Below are 15,418 nucleotides of genomic sequence, written 5' to 3' on the forward strand. Positions count from 1 at the left end.
AGATCGTTATCAAGGAGGTGTATCGTCACCACCAGCGTCGGTGCAAGGAGGAAGAGATCTTGGCCCACGTTCACGGCGACGGCGACGTGCTGGGAGTCGTGCGTCTGAAGGGTGCGGAACACGTCACGACCAACAACGAGACGATCAAGTGCGCTGCGCGAGGTGAAGAGACGGTGCGAACGAAAGAGCGGTTCGCATTGTTCGATTCCGGCTCTTGTCTTCTGGATGCGAAGACAGTGAATGATCTATTGGAGGCGGTATACGATGCGTTAGAAGGTACGGGCATCTCTTGATGAAGTGTAGTCGCGACGCTCATCTGGATGCGGCAGTTCACCGCACGGTGCTGCTGGAGCGCAAAGTACTGCACCGGGACATGAGCCTATATAATTTCCTGATGTACCCAAAGTGGGGCGGAGTGAGTGGGAGACCTGTCTCTGAGAAGACGCCTGTGTCGATCCGGGATGTGCTCCTTGGAAGCAAGAGGTGAGCTGGTTTCACAGTAAGGAGCCGAACACATTGATAAGAATTGTGTAGGCCGGCCGAAGAACGGTTTCCTGCTTGCCTATTAATCGACTTCGACAATGCTGCACGAGTGCAGGTCACGGGTGGCGAACTGAAGGAACGCACGGTATGTCTCGACGGTCTGTTTCTTGTCTACTCGGTCTGACGCGATATACTCTTAGGGGACACCTATATTCATTGCACGAAGCGTCAATCTTGGAATGGTCCTGCTCGACTTTGAATCACTTTTCGGAACGTCCATGCCCAGGCTCACTGGCGACGCCCTGCAATTATACACCACCGCCTATGGGCAGGAGCGCTACGATCGGTATAACGACGACCCTGTTACTCGCACATGCCATGGCGGATACCCCCCGACGCAGAACTCCCACCCCCGCGCAGTCAGGGAAGCAAAGTCACCCGCCTTCGTTCACAGACCGGAGCATGACGTAGAGTCGGTGTACTGGACCCTAGTATACGCTCTTCTCCGCGTTCAGCCAGACGCTGCTCCAAGAGAACTCGATCCGTCCGCCGCGTCTGCTTCCGTATGGAATACTCTCCTCTCGCATTATATTCCGGGCGAGGAATATGATCGATCAGATGAAAAACGTCATGAGGTCATGAACAGGACAAAGCAGGAATGGCTCGATCTCTTTCATGCAACCATGGAGGACGTTGCACTGCTCTTGTGGCAAATTACGCTACATGTCTGTTCGGAATACGCCCTGTGGAAATGGGAAGGCAACTTCCATCCTGACCACCTCCACGAAGCTGTGCAGCGCCTCATCCTGCAATATCTGGTCGATCATCGCGACAATCCCATTGAACTAGATCCGGATCATCTGCGCCCTACCGACCCTCGTTTCACCCACCAGGGGGATACTCTGACCCCAACTCAGCTTTCGCGGACGCAAGCTAACAGTGTGTCAGGACACACTGCAGGTCTGGGAGGATCAGGACGGGGTTCAACCGCTTCCCGCAAGCGGGGGCGTGGTAAGGATTCAAGGCATACCGCCAATCGCAATGGCAGTGCGCAGAATACTACTGCTGTTGGCGGAACGTCACAACAAACCGTAGAATCTCGTGAGCAAGCGACGGTGAACCAGCCGGCACCTATAGCTGGGAACCTGAAGCGCAAGCTGAGCGACACCAAGCCCTCTCGCAGCAGCAAGCGTCTGAAGACACTGTCTGGTGCTCCGGTACCACCCGCGGGGCAAGGCGGCGACCACGACGATCTGTGAGTTGCTGGCAGGCGTGCAATGGGTTGCGCTTGTCGCGCGTTCGTCTCATTCCAGACACCCTTCGCGCTTCGGCCACAAGATGGGCGAAGCTGCTAGCATCATTACAGGGATTTCTGTCTCACATCAAGTACTGTCTCTGTCCTTCTGGCATTCGCCGTCTCTTTTTCACGCTGATATTCTCCATGCTCATTTCCATCTCGTTGTCATGCTGTCCACACCTTGTTTTCCCGTTGTGCTTGCATCGTCCGGTCGCCGTGTTGTTTGCTACTGCTGTCATCTGGTCGACATCTTATTGTACAACAACGCATGTATTATCACGGGTCTGTCTGCTTGGAGTGAAGGCGAGTCGTTGTCATGCAGTCCAGCATCATCGATGTCGATGACGACTGGCTCCAGCCATGAGGTCGTCCGTGTTGCAGTTTATACCAGTTATATAATGTCCACATTGACATTGTCGTGAGACATATCCTCTGTCTACGCAATGTCCAACCTCATAGCCTGGCTAAACGGAAATAGACTCGTCCGGACGCTCGCTGCGGTCCACGTCGAACCTGAAGGTGCCCACGGCCGTGATGGGCGTCGCAAGTGCCTGAGTACGAGGGTGACCCCGACCGCGCCTCCTGTGACAACAACACCTACTTGGAGGGATTATAGATCGCTTTTGGTAAATGAACGGGGTCGAGAAAAGATATCAAATCGTATCAGGATCGTAGCGACGACATCGAGAGGTTTGAATTTGCGGCCGTCTTAGGGGTTGCGGCTTCCGCAGTTCTGGGAGATGCATATTCAATCTTGAGTATCCCGTAGATGTTGGCGTACCCTGGACATATATACAGTCGACACCCTCCTAGCCCATACCCCTGGTAACCCATAAACTCCCGAAACCCATAGGATTTTGGCTTTCCCAAGTCGGGATAGGGGGGATTCGACCCCATAACCCATAGGCCCCTGGTACCCAATAACCCATAGCTTTCTAGGGCCCAAAACCCATACGGTAATAGGGCTCACATTGAGATTACGCTCATCAATAACCTTTTTAATACTCGATGCATGCTTCCCAGAGTCCTCTCAGTGTCCATCCATGCTCGGACCACGTTGTGGGTAGGTGAGTCTGTTCGAAATCCCATAGCGCTCCCTCAAAGGGTCAGTAGACGCCTTTCCAGCGCTTGCTGACTGGGACTAATCAGGGGCGCTTATAAGGCGCTTTAGTTCTCGTAGCCCATAACCCCTCAAAACCCATATATTCGGGCCTGTCCCGAGGGCTATGGGTTAAGAGGGTGTCGACTGTATAGAGTCGGTGATGATTTCGCATAACTCGTGAATACCAGGTTACTGTAAGCTTATCTGCCAGACATGGCCTACTTAGTACCTGGATTGTCGGCGTCTGATGGTTGAGCGCTTGATTATGAAGTTCCGTAATGACACTCGAGTTAAAGTTTAGGCGGAGTTTCAACATCAGGCTGGAGCTGTACAGGACCACCAATCGCCAGAGTCAACGACAGCGTCCACCATCACATCCACAGCAAGAAAACATGGGAAAAGGTTGCTAGCTTTTGCACTCGCTCGCTTCTGTCTGTCTTGCTCACGAATGCTTTCATTTGGCGTTGGTGCGTCTGGTTGCGACGACGTTATATAGTTCACGGCTCTCTCGCTCGTGCCGGCAAGGTCAAGTCTCAGACCCCCAAGGTCGAAAAGCAGGAGAAGAAGAAGGTGCCCAAGGGCCGTGCTAAGAAGCGGATGCTCTACAACCGCCGGTGCGTGCTTTGAGTGTGAAGCTTCAGAGCGGGGGATTGACCCTTCGTGCAGCTTTGTTAACGTTACTACCCTCCCTGGCGGCAAGCGGAGAATGTGAGTCTTTCGTCCATTTTTCGTCCGTCAGGCTCTGCCGTTGTTTTGTGTGTATGTGCGCAAAGCATGGGCTCTGTTACTGCCGATCTTCAAGATGATACTCGAATATTCTAGCATAGTTCACACTGAACCGCGCATGTAGAAAAACATTCATCTGTCTTTCGCTCCTATCTGATCTATCTTCCGTCCGCTTCCCTTGTGTCTCTCTGGTATCCTTATGCTCACCTCACGCCCTCCCCCTTCCTAGGAACGCCAACCCCGAGAAGTAAAAGTCATGGCTGGGCAACACTAAACGCACTAGGCGTTCATCACGCGCGGGCCTACTCGAGCCTAGCACTCGAGCACCCGCACAGCACCCCACGACGGCCGCGGAGTGTTGGTTGGTTTGGAGCTGCATCATCTGTATCACCCGCATCTCGCCCTCATGTTACTCTATCCCGCACGCATATGCCCCCTCCATATACGATTATGATTTAGGGCATTGTCTTCCCCGTGTACCTGCAGCCTTGTGCATACTCCGTGGGTATTCCGTCAGGAGTCCGACATTGGAACCTCTGCAGCATCGCAGGGTGTGTATGGGAGTATTTCTATATGTTCTTGTCCTGTGGCAGTGGGCATCCCGCAACAGTAAGGATACACTCGTTTCGTAGGAATGTCTAGGAGGCAATTTATGAGAGCCACCGACAACGAGAGCTAACGTCCGTCGGGACCTTATAGTGGTATGGCAAATGTTTGCGCCGCAACCAGCTCTCGCTTATCACTGATTGCACACAACGCGCTCCGGGGTATACATCTATTATCGGGCACGAAAGCACGGCACTACTGAACGAGAGTGGCTACTGCCGCGATGAAATCAGTCTCGCTGGTTGGTGGAGATTCGTTCCTGACGTTCAGGTAGGCCGTCCGCAGGCGCTCCGTAGACAAGTCGTCCAGGAGAGAGAGATTGGACGTGTTGGGTGGGGCTGTCTTTGAGGCAGAGTTTGAGGCAGAGCGAGGTTCCGTGATGAGTTTGCGGGTACACTGCACGCGCATGGAGGTGAGCCTGACAAACCGGCGCACGGGTAAGCGACAGAACACACCAGCTTCACGCCAAACCACGCTCTGAGCGTGATCCCGGTCGGTATCGAGTCGCTCGGGGCAAGATCCCCGTCGTCGTCATCGGTCATGTCCACGACGTGCAGGAAGGTCTTGAGCGCGAGGGGCACGTCCTCGGCGAGGTACGCCGTCTCGGCGTACTGGAGGAAGTAGGACGGGTTTTGGGGCGAGAGGAGGAGCGCGTGCGAGAGCGACTGGAGCGCGTACGTGTATTGCTGGCAGGAGGCGTAGATGTCGGCGAGCTCGAGCCAGCCGTCGGGCTCGGTGTAGAAGGTGTCGAGCATGGCGGAGAGCTCTTCGACCGCGCGCTCGACTTTGCCCGCCCGGCGGAGGACTGAGGCTTTGCGCCGCCAGATCGCCTGGGGCGAGGCAGAGGCAGAGGGATGCGCGTAAGAGAGAGGGGAGGAGGAGGAGGGGCTAAGGGGGAAACGGAGGGACGTACGGGGTTGGAGGAGTCGGCTTCGAGTAGCTGGTCGTAGTACTCGATGACGAGCTCTGGGGACTCGGTGGCTTCCATGCGGATGCCCTCCAGGACGTCCACCCGCGAGGAGCCGGGAAACTTGTCGAGGAGAAGCTTGAGACACCTCTAACGAAACGCACAACGCGGACGTGAGGATATCGACTGGAGTGGTTGCGAGAGCACACGAACATCAGCGACCTGGATGTTTTCCTGGTCGATGGCAGCCAACGCGAGCTTCTCTATCGCGTCCCAGCCTTATAGTGTAATTTTCGTGTTCAGAACAGAGTAGGCCGCATGGGAGAGTAGTGCGCACCTTCCTCACCCTTGCCCGCGAATCCGCCGCGCTCGAGGAGAGCCAAGCCGGTATCGAATGTCTCTTTGGACTTCTTGGACTTGCGTGGCTGATATGCAGCCAGCTTTTGCAGGGAGTAGGTGTATTCCATCGTCGACAAGACACGAGAAACAGAAGGGGTCTAGACGGTGATCACTGGCAGAGACGGTCACGAATGCCTGGTTCAGAATGGACGGAGCAAGCGCTGGTTACGACAGTTCCCGACAATTGCCTTGTATGGCATGCGAGTCGATGGAAGAGAGACGGAAGGAGGTTTTCGCCTGAGTCGCCTCTTGCTCCTTGCAATTGTCTTGCTCCTACCACGATGGGGTACGTCTGCGCCCTCGCTGTCTCACTTGGAGCCGCTCACACCGCGAACGCAGCCCAGGCGGCGGACCGTCAGACTACGTACGCGTGAACGACCTCGCCCTCACCGTCTCCTTCTCCGACGGCTCGCGATGGCCGTCCGCGACGCCCCATCGGCAGCCCGTACTCGTTAGCTTCAGCTTTGCGCACGATGTCCGCAACGCGGCTGCGACGGACGACCTCGCGCACTCGGTCAACTATTCTACGCTCGCGATGGGCATGAAGGCGATCGTCGAATCCGAGGTCTTCCCGTCCCTCGAGGCGTTCGTCGATCGCGTGTGCTTCGTATACGCGCTGCAGTACTCGCAGGTTCCCAGCTTCACTGTGCGGATCGCGAGGACGAAGGCGCTTCTGTACGGCTCGGCGTTTGGAGTCGAAGTCACGAAGGTGGGCAGCCGGGCGGACCTCGCAAAAGAGACGTTCTTCTTTCAGGACATACTCGCGTACGCGTTGATTGGCATCCACCCGCACGAACGACAGCGCAAGCAACGCGTGCGTGTCAACGCCATGGTGACGAGAAGGATGACGCGACAGCAGCCGTTGGACTTCCGCGTCCTAGAGCAGCGCATATTCGATGTAGGTATGGCTAAAGGGATACGCATTCATCTACTAACATCGTTTGCCGTAAAGTTTGTAGAGGACTCCAAGTGTCTCACTGTCGAAGCGCTCGCATCAGAGGTCGCAAGCGTCGTCCTCTCCTTCCTCGACGACAAGAATGCAGCCGTCACTGTGCGCATCTCAAAGCCGAGCGCAATCCTCGATGCCGACTCGGCGGAAGTCGAGGTTACGCGCACACTCCATGACTTTCGCTCGAAGCCCTCAGCGTCTGTGGCTTTGACTGCCGCGAGCAAGGTCTCCAAGGCAGTCCAGAGCGACATCGTGGACGGGCCATCGTACTCGCACCTGGCGCCAGGGTCGTCTCCCCTGCAACATGCGCTGCCCCATCGCGCCGCTATTGCCATCGGAGCTAACATTGGCGATAGGTTCGCAAACATCGAATGCGCTCTTCGATTGCTTGAATCGTCCGCTCTCGACACGCAGAGTTGGACAGGGGTGCAGAGAATCGTCGTGGTAGACACGAGCTTCATGTACGAGACCGCGCCGATGTATGTCAAAGACCAACCCAAGTTTATCAACTGTGCGTGCATGGTAAGTTCCTACCCGAGAATTCCCGGCTCAATGCTGACGGCCCTCCGTTGTAGATCGAAACCGACTTAAAGCCCCGCGAGCTATTGTCGTACCTGAAACAGATCGAGGAAGCCGTTGGCCGCACCGCGACCTTCCGGAACGGGCCTCGCGCCATCGACCTCGACATTGTGACATACGATGATATTGTCTTGGACACCAGACCTGAATGGAGTCGAACGAACTTAGATAACCTCCAAGGCGAGCTTGTCATTCCGCATCCGCGCGTGGTGGAGCGCGAATTCGTCCTGCGGCCATTAGCGGAGTAGGTCTTCCTTAGCTCGCATTTTCCTCTGTTTTTCTCTGACATAGTGCTTTCCAGTATGATACCAAATTATGTGATTCCTGGTACCGAGAAGACCGTCGGAACGTTGTTGTCGGAGGTCGTCATTCAACCCACACCGAGTGACGCGATGCACAAAGTCGTCCCCTTCCCGCATTACCCCCTCCCCCACGTCGAGAAGGACCCGACACGGCCTGAAGTCAGACTGCCTCCCGTACCCCCGACGGCAACGTATTGGACGTACCCCATCACGCCGCGCGCCTCGAGCAGCACGCAATCCCCTCACAAAACATACATCATGGCCACGCTTAACGCGACTCCAGACTCCTTCTCTGACGGCTCCGTCCACTATGCCCTCCCCGACGCGCTCTCGTACGCGGCGGGCGCGGTCGCCGCCGGGGCGAATATCATCGATATCGGCGGCTATTCCACCCGGCCAGGGGCGGCGTACGTATCCCCCGAAGACGAGTTCTCGCGCGTCGTGCCCGTCATCCAGGCGATCCGCGACGGCGGCGGCGTCCCCACACCGACGCTCTCTGGGCAGTCATCTCTCAAGGCGAAGATCGCGCAGACGCTCATCTCCGTCGACACCTTCCGGTGGGAGGTCGCGGAGGAGGCCGTGCACGCGGGCGCGAACTGCATCAACGACGTATACGCGTTCGGGGGCATGGAGTACCCCCCAAATGAGGCGTCCGAAGTGCACTTCGCCAAGATGCGTCAGGTCGCGCGCGACCTCGCTGTGCCGGTCGTGCTGATGCACTCGCGCGGGCTGGCGGCGGAGAACAAGGACTACGCGGCGTACGAGTACGCCAGGGACGCGACGAGCGGGCGGGGCGCGGTCGTAGAGGGCGTGCGGGTCGAGCTGGGGGCGAAGGTCGAGCGGGCGGTCAGAGGCCCGGGAGGCATACGCCGGTGGCTCGTCATCGTCGACCCGGGCGTCGGTTTCAGCAAGACGCTCGAGGGCAACCTCGAGCTACTGCGCGATGCGGCGAGCGTCGTCGCCGAGTACCCGCCACACCTGACGAACGCGAGCCTCAAGGGCGCGCCTGCGGAGCGCCCGGAGCGGAACCCGCTCGCGGGGTACCCGCTGCTGATCGGGACGTCGAGGAAGTCGTTCTTGAGCGCGGTGCTGCAGCGGCCAGACGCGGCGGGCGCGGGATACTACGAGGGGCGGGAGACGAGGCCGGACGAGCGGGACTTTGCGACCGCGGCGGCGGTCAGCTGTGCGGTGCAGCAGGGGGCGAACGTGGTGAGGGTGCATGACGTGCTCGGGCTGGGGGACGTCGTGAGGGTTGCCTCGGCGTTGTGGTCGTGATGCGGTGAGTCGTATCAGAGAGGGAGTGCTATGAGATCTCAGCTGACCGATGCTTTCTTCTAGTGGCTGCATGTCACCCTAGCGAAATTGGGTATCGTTGATGTGCTTTATGTGTACGCGCACGGTCTATGCCCCATGATTGTAGTCCAAACTCTCGAGAAAGCTATCGGTAGCTGTCTGCGGGCGCTCACAAGGCTATAGGACAAGTTGAGAAAGGCTCTGGTTGGGGCGGGGTCGCAGAAGCAGTAGAAGAGAGCTGGTATTTCTTGTATTGCTCGCGTTGTAGCGGTAGCACGGGATCATTAGAATCTTGAATAGGGTCCGCTTACGTGATGCGCTTTGTAAGAAAGGGGACAAGGAGTTGCCTTGTTTATCGGGGTTGTACTCCCGACGCTGCAGGCCGATCCCTCGACAACCAAGCTACGACTATCGAGCTTCCTACTGACCCCCACCCAGCGCTCATGTTTAGAAATCCCCGCCCTGGTGGCTGTTGATTCTCGCATTTTAACCTTGTACACTACAAACCACTTCTCAAGCAATGGCACCCTCTGCAGCACCTACCCCGTCCGCTCCTTCGACTAGTAAGCGCACCGCAAACTCAACGTCCGACCGGCCTGATAGGCAACGAGTGGAGGATATGGAAGTGAAGCCGTATGTCATTGTCAGCGACCTCGGCAAGGGCAGCTTTGCGACGGTATACCGAGGCTATCATGAGGTGCGCCCGCACATCCATTCCATCGCGAGCCGGACACACAATCCTCATTGAACCTCGCACGAACTATCGTATACAGCAAACACATCACCAGGTCGCAATCAAGACAGTCAACAGGAGCGGCCTCAGCCCGAAGCTCTTCGACAATCTCCAGGGCGAGATCGAGATCCTCAAGAGCCTCTCCCATCGGCATATCACCCGACTGCTAGATGTCATAGTGCGTCTTCTCTTCTTCTGCCGCGTCGATCATCGGGGTATGAGGCAGGCTCGCTCACGCAAATGCGGGTGCAGCGCGCCGAGCGGAACATATACCTGATAATGGAGTTCTGCGCCGGGGGCGATCTCGCGAACTACATCAAGAGGCGGGGGCGCGTGGAAGGCCTCGAGTATATACCCTCGCCCGGTGCGGCTCCGACCTATTACCCTCACCCGAAGTCGGGAGGCTTGGATGAGATCGTTGTACGGAGCTTTCTACGGCAACTAGGTAGGTAGTCTCCTCTCGCGCCCCGTCCATCATGTGGTCTCTGACGTACAGCCAGCGCGTGCGATCAAGTTCCTTCGACAACGGAATCTCATACATCGAGACATCAAGCCCCAGAACCTCTTGCTGAACCCTGCCGGTCCGGACGAGTACTCGAGAGGGCACCCGTTAGGCGTCCCTGTGCTGAAGGTCGCGGACTTCGGGTTCGCTCGGTTCCTCCCACAGGCCATGATGGCGGAGACTTTGTGCGGCTCACCGTAAGTAGCAGCGAGTCCATGTGATTTGATGCGTTATCTGAAGTTTCGTAGACTCTACATGGCACCGGAGATTTTGAGCTACCAGAAGTACGACTCGAAAGCCGACCTCTGGTCCGTCGGCGCAGTGCTCTACGAGATGGCTGTTGGGAAGCCCCCCTTCCGTGCCCAGAACCACATTGAGCTCCTCAAGAAGATCGATAACTCGAAGGGCATCAAGTTTCCCGACGAGGACCCAGCCATGCACCAGCGTGCCCAAGCGAGAGGCGAGGAGCTCAAGATCGTGCCCCCCGACATCAAGATACTGATCCGGAGCCTGCTCAAGCGGGTCCCTGCGGAGCGCTCGAGCTTTGAGGAGTTCTTCACGAGCACGGCGATGGTCAAATCCAAGTTTCCGCGGCCGAGGGAGCCGACGCCTCCTCCTCCAGATGAATACGATGAGGACCCGGATCGGGTGCCAGAGCACTATAAGAGGATTCCGCCGGAGGTGCTGGACCCCAAGGCGATGATTCCACCTGCCAAGATCAAATTTAGGCGTAGGTCATCGCAGGGCGTGCCAGAGGGCGCATTGCAGGATGGGTAGGTCACAGCAGTCCGTATGTAGCTTGCTCGGGCATTCTGTCCTGACTCTGCGTCAGTTTTGCCGACAACGTCGCTGGACCCTCACGCTCTCCTCCGGCATACTCCCCACAGTTCAGCCCTGTTCCGAAGACCAAACCACTATCGCCGGACACGTCGCTTATCCCCGGAGAGACGGAGGAGGATGGCGCGCTGCGGCGAGAATACGTCCTCGTAGGGGATAGGCAGGCGGTCGAGATCAACCGTGCTGTGGACGGTACGTCTCTTCGGGGGTTGACTGTACACACCGTCGCCCTCATCACTTCTTCGCAGAAATCACGTCCCGCAGAAAACCTTTGCGCGATCGTAAGCCGTCTCCATTGCCGGAAGAGGCGGTCAGCCCTGCAGTGGAGACTTCACCATACGACCTCACGAGCCCGGCAAATGCCAACACCACGTTTCCGCCACCACCTAACGTCAACCTGCCACCACTGTCGTCGTCCCCGTCTAGCGCAGTTGCGCGTGCGAACGGCAACGCCCTCACACGAGCGATCAGCATGGCGACCGGAATCCTGCGCGGATCGAGACGACGGCCGTCTTCATACCAGCACGATTACACCCCGTCCTCGCCTCGACGGTTACAGACGTTTGGAGGCGCCCGCGGGCAGGGGTTGGGGCTGGAGCTGCAGGGCGTGAGGGAAGCGGAGGAGGACGAGCTCCTCACGTCGCTCGAGGAGCTCGCGCAGAAGACGGAGGTGCTGACGCACTGGGCGGACGAGATGTATGACTACGTGAAGGCGTTCCCGCAAAGTGAGTCTCGACGCCACATAGTCCCTTCTTTGTCTCTGAGCGGTGCATTGACCGGATTGTGATGCATCGGCAGAACCGCTCCCGGACCCGACGAAGTTCTCGCGGCGGGAAGGGGAGACGGAGCGCCTGGCCGCGCGGCGGAAGAACGCGGACATCCAAGCAGAGTACAACGCGATGACGTGCGTCGCGCTGTATATGCTCCTCATGTCGTTCTCGCAGAAGGGCATCGACAAGCTGCGGAACTACCACGAGCACCTGCAGATGCGCGACCCAGACGGGGAGCTCGAGGTCAGCGAGGGCTTCGACGAAGGTACGTTGCGCATCTGTCGAGCCGTACGAGGTGGGTGCAGACGCTCATGTTGTGGAGTGGCCAACAGCGCTGTCGTGGTTCAAGGAACATTTTATCAAGTGCCACGATCGTGCGGCGTTAGTCAAGACCTGGCTTCCTGCACAGTACACGGGTCCGCCGACGTTCTTGGATCAACTCGTATACGACCGGGCTCTGCTTCTCGTGAGTCAACAGTAACGCATCACGATACTGATTCAGAGCGCTCATTGCTCTGTAGAGCCGGACTGCTGCCCGTAAAGAGCTGCTGGACCAAGCGACGTCCCCAGATGAGTGCGAGAAGCTTTACGAGGAGTCGCTTTGGTGCCTATATGCGCTCCGGGATGACCTTCTCCAAGCAGACAACCCCTTCTTGAATGAAGACCGGAACACGATCTCGACCTGTGAGTACTTTGTCGTGTATTGCTTGGGTTCTGTTATAGCTGATAGCGCCGCCGTCGTTGTCAGGGATTAAGCGCACGAAGCTCCGCCTGGTCCGGTGTCGCGCCCGCATGGGCATGACCGACCGCGAACGCGTCAAGGACGCCAAGCGTGACGACAACCTCACCGACGTTCCGCGAATACCCGCCCCGTGGGATGTGGCTGATGCGGCTGGCGAAATGCCTCCTCAAGGACCCGATATTCGGAGTCCTTAACGCTGGTTTGTATCATCAGTCCAATCACTTTGCCTCCGTGATTGTCGTCACTCCTATCCTAGATGTGCGTTTTCTGTGTATTCTATCGTTATCGTAACCTAGTCAGGATCTGCTGCGACGATTATTTATTCCTTCTCATCCACGGCCCCATCATGCTGATTTTCTCATGGTCTTTCTCATGGTCTACTTCACCTGTCTCCTGCGTCGTCCTCGTTTCTGCTCTCATCTCGGCCGCATTATATGGATACAATAGCTCGGACAAGTGTGGATACTGCTTGCGGTCGTTGCGCCGTTATCCATACACATCCAACATTCCCCGTGTTTACCATCAAATGTGACATCAGCATCTGTACTAGTATGTACCTGCATCATACAGACTCATTCCACCCGAAGCTTTTCATAGGGTAAGGGCAGTCCTAGCCACGGTGGCCATGGTTGCATTTGCTTCCACGTCCTCCGAGTTCACTCAATTGACAATATGGTCCAACCTGTGGGCGTCGGCCTGGCTCGCGCCCGCAACGCGCCTACATTTTGTTGTTCTTGCTCAAGGGGTTTAACCCAATCATGTCAATATCATCGCCACGACCCCGATACGATCTGATATATCTTGTCTTCGCCTCAAGTAGGCTGGTTCGTTTGCAATTGCCTGCAGCGATCTCAATCTCATCTGAGTAGATGTTGTCACAGGAGGCGCGGTCGGGGGCACCGTGACCCTCGTACTCAGCCACTTGCGATGCTCATCACGGCCATGGGCACCTTCGGGTTCGACGTGGACCGTAGTGAGCGTCCGGACGAATATATTTCCGTACAGCCAGGCTGTGAGGTTGGATATTGCGTAGACAGAGGATACGTCTCATGACAATGTAGACATTACATAACTTGTGTAGACTGCGACACGGACGACGTCATGGCTCGAACCAGTCGTCAATCGACATCGATGATGCTGGACTGCCCCACAACGACCCGTGTTCACTCCGAGCAGACAGACCCGAGATAATACATGCATTGTTGTACAATGAGATAACGGCGAGATGACAGCAGTAGCAAACGACATGGCAGACGGACGATGCAAGATGTGACAGCATGATAACAAGATGGAAATAAGCATGGGAAATATAAGCGTGAAAGAGGGGGCGGCGAATGCCAGGGGGCAGAGACAGTACTTGATGCCAGGCAGGATATCCCTGGGATGCTAGCAGCATCGTCCATCTTGTGGCCAAAGCGCAAAGGGTATCTCGGATAAGACGAACGCGCGACAAGTAACCCGTTGCGCGCCTGCCAGCAACTCACAAATAGTCGTGGTCGCTGCCTTGCCCCGCAGGTGGTACCGGAGCACCAGACAGTGTCTTCAGACGCTTGCTGCTGCGAGATGGCTTGGTGTCGCTCAGCTTGCGCTTCAAGTTCGCAGCCATAGGCACCGGCTGATTCGCCGTCGCTTGCTCACGAGATTGTACGGACTGTTGCGACGGACCGCCAAGAGCAGTAGTATTCATCGCACTAACCTTGCGATTGGCGGTATGCCTTGAATCCTTATCACGCCCCCGCTTGCGGGTAGCGGTTGAACCCCGTCCTGATCCTCCCGGACCTGCAGTATGTCCTGACACACTGTTAGCTTGCGTCCGCGAAAGCTGGGATGGGGTCGGAATGTCCCCCCGGTTGGTGGAACGAGGGTCAGTAGGGCGCAGATGTTCCGGATCTAATTCGATGGGATTGTCGCGATGGTCGACCAGATATTGCAGGATGAGGCGCTGTACAGCTTCATGGAGGTGATCACGCTTGAGTCTGCCCTCCCACAGGGCGTATTCCGAACGAACATGCTGCGAGATTCGCCACATGAGCACGGCGACATCCTGCATGTCTCGGCAAAAGAGACGAAGCCACTTCGACTTTCGGGCGTTTATAATGACACCACGGGTTTCTTCCGCATCGTCAGGCTCGTCATCTGGGATGTCATGCGAGAGTAGAATTTTCCATACGTCGGCGCAAGCATGGGATGCATAGTGTTCTCTTGGAGATGCGACTGGCTGCACGCCGAGGAGAGCGTACACCATAGTCCAGTATACGGACTCTACGTCATGTTCCGGTCGATGAACAAACGCCGGTAATTTTGCGTCGTCGATGTCGTCAGGATTCTCGGTGGGAGGGCGGCCACCGTGGCATTCGGGGGCTCCAGGCTGGTCGTTGTACCGATCATACCGCTCCTGTCCATGTACAGCGATGTACAAGTTCAGAGCGTCGTCAGTGAGCCTTGGCATGGGCGTGCCTCGCAACGAATCTGTGGCGGTGATTACCCTTCCAAGACTGACGCTTCGTGCAATGAATATAGGTGTCCCCTAAGAGTATATCGCGTCAGACCGAGTAGACAAGAAACAGACCGTCGAGACATACCGTGCGTTCCTTCAGTTCGCCACCCGTGACCTGCACTCGTGCAGCATTGTCGAAGTCGATTAATAGGCAAGCAGGAAACCGTTCTTCGGCCGGCCTACACAATTCTTATCAATGTGTTCGGCTCCTTACTGTGAAACCAGCTCACCTCTTGCTTCCACGGAGCACATCCCGGATCGACACAGGCGTCTTCTCAGAGACAGGTCTCCCACTCACTCCGCCCCACTTTGGGTACATCAGGAAATTATATAGGCTCATGTCCCGGTGCAGTACTTTGCGCTCCAGCAGCACCGTGCGGTGAACTGCCACATCCATGTCAGCGTCGCGACTACACTTCATCAAGAGATGCCCGTACCTTCTAACGCATCGTATACCGCCTCCAATAGATCATTCACTGTCTTCGCATCCAGAAGACAAGAGCCGGAATCGAACAATGCGAACCGCTCTTTCGTTCGCACCGTCTCTTCACCTCGCGCAGCGCACTTGATCGTCTCGTTGTTGGTCGTGACGTGTTCCGCACCCTTCAGACGCACGACTCCCAGCACGTCGCCGTCGCCGTGAACGTGGGCCAAGATCTCTTCCTCCTTGCACCGACGCTGGTGGTGACGATAC

At 56.8% G+C, this 15,418-nt stretch overlaps 4 protein-coding genes across 4 annotated transcripts; 3 read left to right on the forward strand and 1 right to left on the reverse strand.

The window, feature by feature from the left end:
* Nucleotides 1-3,274: 3,274 nt before the first annotated feature.
* DICSQDRAFT_141514 (ribosomal protein S30) lies at nt 3,275-4,269 on the forward strand (the record flags this gene model as incomplete). The annotated part of the gene is made up of 4 exons (XM_007371096.1): nt 3,275-3,284; nt 3,379-3,496; nt 3,549-3,590; nt 3,838-4,269. The coding sequence occupies 4 exons, from the start codon at nt 3,275-3,277 to the stop codon at nt 3,857-3,859; spliced, it is 192 nt and encodes a 63-aa protein (XP_007371158.1). The 3' UTR covers nt 3,860-4,269.
* A 103-nt stretch (nt 4,270-4,372) lies between these two features.
* Nucleotides 4,373-8,948, forward strand: DICSQDRAFT_94022 (Dihydropteroate synthase). Its single transcript, XM_007371097.1, has 9 exons — nt 4,373-4,610; nt 4,670-5,044; nt 5,128-5,271; nt 5,335-5,399; nt 5,459-6,418; nt 6,473-6,991; nt 7,045-7,292; nt 7,350-8,629; nt 8,689-8,948. Exons 5-8 carry the CDS (start codon nt 6,056-6,058, stop codon nt 8,623-8,625), a joined length of 2,406 nt encoding a protein of 801 aa, XP_007371159.1. The 5' UTR covers nt 4,373-4,610; nt 4,670-5,044; nt 5,128-5,271; nt 5,335-5,399; nt 5,459-6,055; the 3' UTR covers nt 8,626-8,629; nt 8,689-8,948.
* Nucleotides 8,949-9,079: 131 nt separating this feature from the next.
* On the forward strand, nt 9,080-12,808 carry DICSQDRAFT_183993 (kinase-like protein). Its single transcript, XM_007371098.1, has 11 exons — nt 9,080-9,340; nt 9,417-9,554; nt 9,629-9,821; nt 9,877-10,075; nt 10,127-10,651; nt 10,711-10,907; nt 10,964-11,440; nt 11,514-11,750; nt 11,818-11,951; nt 12,007-12,169; nt 12,234-12,808. Exons 1-11 carry the CDS (start codon nt 9,164-9,166, stop codon nt 12,419-12,421), a joined length of 2,628 nt encoding a protein of 875 aa, XP_007371160.1. The 5' UTR covers nt 9,080-9,163; the 3' UTR covers nt 12,422-12,808.
* Nucleotides 12,809-13,707: 899 nt separating this feature from the next.
* On the reverse strand, nt 13,708-15,402 carry DICSQDRAFT_175224 (uncharacterized protein; the record flags this gene model as incomplete). Its single annotated transcript, XM_007371099.1, has 4 exons — nt 13,708-14,754; nt 14,810-14,903; nt 14,955-15,108; nt 15,162-15,402. Coding segments are annotated over 4 exons (1,536 nt in total), but the record flags the coding sequence as incomplete, so codon positions are not given.
* Between the last annotated feature and the right edge of the window lie 16 nt (nt 15,403-15,418).

This window comes from Dichomitus squalens (genome assembly GCF_000275845.1).
Source record: "Dichomitus squalens LYAD-421 SS1 unplaced genomic scaffold DICSQscaffold_88, whole genome shotgun sequence".
Lineage (NCBI taxonomy): Eukaryota > Fungi > Basidiomycota > Agaricomycetes > Polyporales > Polyporaceae > Dichomitus > Dichomitus squalens.

Bases quoted from the DNA above. Each gene is read 5' to 3' on its own strand.
- DICSQDRAFT_94022 (XM_007371097.1), top strand. From the start codon at position 6,056: ATGGGCATGAAGGCGATCGTCGAATCCGAGGTCTTCCCGTCCCTCGAG. The intron at 6,419-6,472 runs GTAGGTATGGCT...TTTGCCGTAAAG, and splicing joins TAGAGCAGCGCATATTCGAT to TTTGTAGAGGACTCCAAGTG. The intron at 6,992-7,044 runs GTAAGTTCCTAC...CCTCCGTTGTAG, and splicing joins TTATCAACTGTGCGTGCATG to ATCGAAACCGACTTAAAGCC.
- DICSQDRAFT_183993 (XM_007371098.1), top strand. From the start codon at position 9,164: ATGGCACCCTCTGCAGCACCTACCCCGTCCGCTCCTTCGACTAGTAAG. The intron at 9,555-9,628 runs GTGCGTCTTCTC...ATGCGGGTGCAG, and splicing joins CCCGACTGCTAGATGTCATA to CGCGCCGAGCGGAACATATA. The intron at 12,170-12,233 runs GTGAGTACTTTG...CGTCGTTGTCAG, and splicing joins CCGGAACACGATCTCGACCT to GGATTAAGCGCACGAAGCTC.